At 30.2% G+C, this 5,436-nt stretch overlaps 2 protein-coding genes across 2 annotated transcripts; both read right to left on the bottom strand.

Annotated features, from left to right (window-relative positions):
• Positions 1-2,185: 2,185 nt before the first annotated feature.
• Positions 2,186-2,927, bottom strand: EIN_029760 (hypothetical protein; the record flags this gene model as incomplete). The annotated part of the gene is made up of 3 exons (XM_004185693.1): positions 2,186-2,245; positions 2,465-2,737; positions 2,760-2,927. The coding sequence occupies 3 exons, from the start codon at positions 2,925-2,927 to the stop codon at positions 2,186-2,188; spliced, it is 501 nt and encodes a 166-aa protein (XP_004185741.1).
• A 1,195-nt stretch (positions 2,928-4,122) lies between these two features.
• EIN_029750 (hypothetical protein) lies at positions 4,123-4,986 on the bottom strand (the record flags this gene model as incomplete). Its single annotated transcript, XM_004185692.1, has 1 exon — positions 4,123-4,986. The coding sequence occupies one exon, from the start codon at positions 4,984-4,986 to the stop codon at positions 4,123-4,125; it is 864 nt and encodes a 287-aa protein (XP_004185740.1).
• Positions 4,987-5,436: the final 450 nt, after the last annotated feature.

Raw genomic sequence — 5,436 nt, 5'->3', positions numbered from 1 at the left:
ATTAATTTAATTAATTTATATAAATAGTTTTATTTAATATTTTTAAATGGTTGTTAGGGACCTACATTGACCACCACCCACCACCTTTACCAAAAAAAAATTGCCGCGAGTGTTTTTTGAAGGAAGTCCACTTTTCAGCCACTGTTTGTGCGTCCCCATGTCACCCACTTTCCTTGTCCGTACTGTGTGGACGCGGATGTGGTTCCCCCCCGCAAGCGGGGGGGGTCAGGGGGGATCCGCGCCAAGGGAGGACTTGGAAAGTGGGTGAAACGGTGCACAAACAGACTGTTTGAGTGTGTCTTTATGAGCCTTCTTTTCAATGCTCCGTCTCACTCGGTTTCCACTGACTCGAGGTGAATTTTCGGCATTTTTTGAATTCGGGAACCAGACCTAATATTATCCCAGTTTCCTATTTACTATAATTTTAATTTGAATATGATTCAAAATAAAAAAAAATAAATCTATTTTAAGAGGAGGTGGTGGTGGTCAATGTAGGTTTCGTTTTTAATTGAAAAAAAATTATTATAAATGAGGTAATGATGTTTTAAATGAAATTTATATAAAATTTAATATAAAAACAAAAAAACTCTATTAACATACATGGAAAACGAGTTGACAACACTCTCAGCACTTTGCACTAACGCAGCAAAGGCGGTGTCAGACCTCAACAAAAATAATGAGGAAAACAACTTTGTTGACAACAAGTCACTTAACATTGATCAACGCATCGAAAATGCAGAGGGACACTTCGACAGACTTGATGAAGTATTTGAGAGAAAGAAGAACATCACAACATCACTCAACACAATTGTCACCGATTTGGATAACGCATCAAATAAAATCAAAAGTGAGATAAGTCTATATTCAACACAAAGTGACAACGACAAGTTGTATGAGATATTCAGCATTAAAATTGCACTTTATGAAGAGAAGTGCCAAATGGACACAAAACCACTTGAAGATGAAATCAACAAAATCAAACAAACAAAAAACAATAAAGTTGATCAAATAATAAAATCAGAGAAATTCATCAATGCGAAGAAACAACATGATGAAGAAGAAGAAAGAATAAAGCGAGAACACATCACACTTGAAGAAAAAGCCGGTCTTGAGAAATTAACACGTATGAAGATTGGAAGTGTTGTGTTTGACTCAGACATAGACGACTGGTCAATGTACACATCAGTGTTTGATAAAAAAGTCATCAACAAAAGCAACTTGTGCTTTTTGATTGAAGACACAAATCACAACAAGTTTGGTGGCGTGTTCACTGGTAATATCAATGTTGTTGACGGTTTTATTAACAGTGGCAGTTCTTACATCTTTTCACTTGTGAGAAGTGGCACTTTAAATCCAAAAAAGTTTGGTAAAAGTGGAAATGACACCGATTATGAATTATATCTGAATTCTCAAAGCTATAAATATCTCTTTGGATTTGGTCATGGTTGTGATATACGTGTGTTCAAGAAAGGCATTAATGGTAGTGATTGCAAACCAGACACTTACACTGCCAAAGAGAACGAGTTGACTGATAACGTCACATTCACACCAAAGAGTGTTGTTGTCTACCAACTTAACTGATTTGTTTGTCAACTTTTGTTTTTGTATCAAATATTTGCAACACATTGACAATTAAATTGTCATATTTGTAAGTTGCCACGTCACCACAACATGAATAATATACACAAGTTTTAACAAAATCTGTCCTTTTTGAAGGGATGGACAGACGGAAAGAAAACGGGTTTTACCCTTCAAACCTAACACTGGAACAAACACTCGATTAGGACATCTTCGATGTTTCTTTTTTCAGGCATCTCCTCTTTGTGTCTTGTATCTTCTGGAGATGGATTCACGACGCCGCAACTCGCCGGGTTCAACAAGTTTCGACAGTTGCGGCATATCTACTCTTTGTGTCCCGTTGTATCTTTCCGAAGTATATTAATTGAAAAGTAGTTTGGTATTTTTATTTATTATGGGTTTTCTCAAACTACAAACTATAGTAAAAACTATTAAAATCATATTATAATTAATATTTTCATCTAAAAACAAATAGCACAACTGTTGATATAATTAATTATAATTTGATAGTTTGGTAACACAATTTATTTTTTAAAGCAAAAAACTTAGAAAAAATCAATAAACATAATTAAAATACTACAATTGACAATATAATTAATTAACTATTTTAAATAAAATAAGTAAAAAGCACTGCTGACGCTATTAAGATCAGGCGTTTATTATAATCCTTAATAAAATTTAGAATAACAAATTTGTTTTCAAGTAAAATATTCCTATTTTTCCCGTTTTTTTACTGTTTTTTATTTTTAACACAGAGATAGTGGAAATTATTTCAAAATAAAACTATAACGAATAGTTTATTTATAATAATGTACCATAAATAAAGAGTTGTGGAAGTGTATTTTTTGGATTTCAATCATCTCAAAAACTTTATTTTTCAAAAAACAATATGTGTTGAAGTTTTTGCCTTTGCAAGAACTTCAACTCCCTCAGCCGTCGTCTCAGACTTCAACAACACTGCAACACATCGACCATATGGAAGACGGAAAGCGGTTCCTGTTTTGTGAGCCATTGAGTGAATAATCCCAAGGAATGTGGAAGAAAAGGCCATACCATCAATGGTAGCTGCATTGTGCATATTCTCTCTTGCAACAAAACCCCATTGAATGACTTGACCAAGTCGTCGAAGACTAATTTGACTGACTTTTAGCAAGACCGTCTGTGTACTCATTTGCCATAACTGGGACATAAGCTACAACCACATGAACCAACACATCGATACCACAGCCTGCTCGAGCTCTTTTGTTAATGAGACACAGAACATTGAGTCGATGATAGCAACTGATGGAATCAATGAATAATCTGCAAGTGGACACTTCTTGCCAGTTGTTTTTTTGTTTTATTTTCATTCAACTTTGGAGCACTTCGAAAATAACAATTGGGCGTATTTGAATTATCTGCAGTTTCAGTTTTTATTTCACCTATAAAATTTAACTGGCTCGAATCGTTCGTTAATATTTGTTCAATAATTAATATTATTATCCATTTTTAATTATTACACGATCTATTTGTGAATTAAAGTCATTCTTTAAACTGTGCAACTTTGACGTGTCAGTGCAACTTTGTTTATAGTATAATTATAATAAAAGAATTATATGTTTTTATTAAACAAAACAAGAAAACACAAACAAATTTCTTTAAAACTATTACTCTAATTAAAATACTATAACTAAATTATAACTAAAGTTGCACAATTTTTCTCAATTAGTTTTTTGGGTTGCACCATTCAACTGCCTTTTGTTTATCGAAAATTTTGCAACGAAAAAGTCTTTGAATCACACAAATTGGCTTGTCTCATTATTTTCTTTTTTATAAACGAGATGTTTAACATTTGTTTTATCCACAATGGATATACAACACTGTTTTATTCGTTCTGTATGACAATTAGAATTCTGGAATTATAATGTTTTTATTAGGACAAGCAGTTAAACTTATCATTTAAATATCGAGTTATATTTTATGTTGATTTATAACCTAATTCTACTTTTCGTTATTATTTTTGTTATTGTTGAAAAATAGAGATTCACCTTTGTTGTGAGTAAAAAACAAAGAAAAAATAAAGTTGCATATTTGTTTGGTATGACTTTACCATTCATTTTTATCAAAAAAATAAATTTCGTATAGCTTATTTTATAGCCAAATAACTATTAAATTATAGCATTGTTACATTTTTTTTTATTATTTTTATAGTTGTTTTTTAATTCAGATATATTTACAATTATAATTATTTTTTTGAGAAAGTGAAAAGTTCGCCGAACTGCAATTTTTCAAATATTAGGCAAAATACTATTATAAATACTATCAAATTTTATTATATTACTACTATATTAAATAGCTTTTTATTATAAAAATTAGTTTATTTCATGATAATGTTTAACACATTTTTTCTATTCCAAACAAAAAATCTCTTGGTTTAAATATTTGCATATTATAATTATATTTTATAAGTTCTTTAATTATAAATTATAGTACAACAATTTCATTTCGAGTAATTTCACCAAAACGAAACCAATCAGTATTTCTTGCTTATCATAATTAAATTTCTTATTGTTTTTCTAGCGCCTGCAGTCTCTCAAAAAAGCTCAATCCCTTATTCTCACTTTTAAACAAAGGATCGTCGAACGTAGAATTCTCTTTTTTCTTTAAATCGGTGTTTTGCGTTCGAACCATTGTTTTTGGTTTTGTTTCTTGTTTTTTACTATAGAATGGTTTACCATTACTTATTGGTTTCTTAACTATATTCTTTTTTTGTTGATTTGACTGCTTGTGTCGGACCGTCGAACCACTTTTTTCTTTTTTTTTAAGTTGGTTTTTAACGCGACTTTTCTGGGCTTTGTGTTGGGGGCAAGTCAAGGTCTTGTGCGTGAGACTTCCGCAGATGAAACACGGCTTTATCTTCTCTCCCGTTTCATTTAGAAAAACAACTCCGACTTGTTTCCCACCGATTTCTGTTGTCTTCAATTTGGCCCCACAGTCTTGCGCATTTGTAGCTGACTTAAAAATGACGGAAATTGTGTTCCCCATTAATTCACCAGTTTTAACTAAAGGTAAAGTTATTTTGACATCAAACCCTTTGAAATAGTTTTCGATCTCTTGTTGTGTTTGAGTTATTCCTTTAAAGGAAAATCGAAGAGTTTTCTTCGTTTTATCTTTCTTATCTAATTTAAAATACACGGGAACTCCATTCCACTCACTTTTGTTTTTCTTTTTAAAGATCTCACTCGCAACTTCTTTGGTTGGCGCTTCTATGATGCAATTACTCTGCTTTTGATCGTTAGAATAGCGCGATATTTTGTAATCATACGGTTGAAACTCGTCACAGATAGCTTTGATCGCTTCGTCAGTCACTGAATGGTCGAGACCAACAATTTTCACTTCAAAAAAGTTCAAAGGATTTTCACTCGCCATTTTTGCAGTTTGAAATTGGTATTTTTTTGTTTTCGTTTTAGGTTTGAATGTTGCTCATTAATTGATGAAATTGAATTATATTTAATTATAATTTTTATTAGAATATTTAATATTTAATTTTTAGTTTTATATAATAAAATATTAATTAATTTTTATCAGTCAATAAATAATAATTTTTAATTTAAGAATTTATAGTTTATATATATATAAAATTGCATAATATATAATAATATAATTAACTAAAATAATAAAATAATTTTATTGTTAATCATTTAATATATATAATAATATATTTATAATTAAATAATTTTGGTCATGAAAATATTTAGGTTTTAACTATTACTAAAATTAATAATAAATTATTATAAACTACTCATAACTATACTTAATAAAAAACATTAATAATTTTAAGTACAACTATAAATTTGTTATTAATTTGTTATTAATTTA

This window comes from Entamoeba invadens, assembly GCF_000330505.1.
Source record: "Entamoeba invadens IP1 unplaced genomic scaffold scaff_1105074726079, whole genome shotgun sequence".
Classification (NCBI taxonomy): domain Eukaryota; phylum Evosea; order Mastigamoebida; family Endamoebidae; genus Entamoeba; species Entamoeba invadens.
This window is presented reverse-complemented; position numbering and strand designations above follow the sequence as displayed.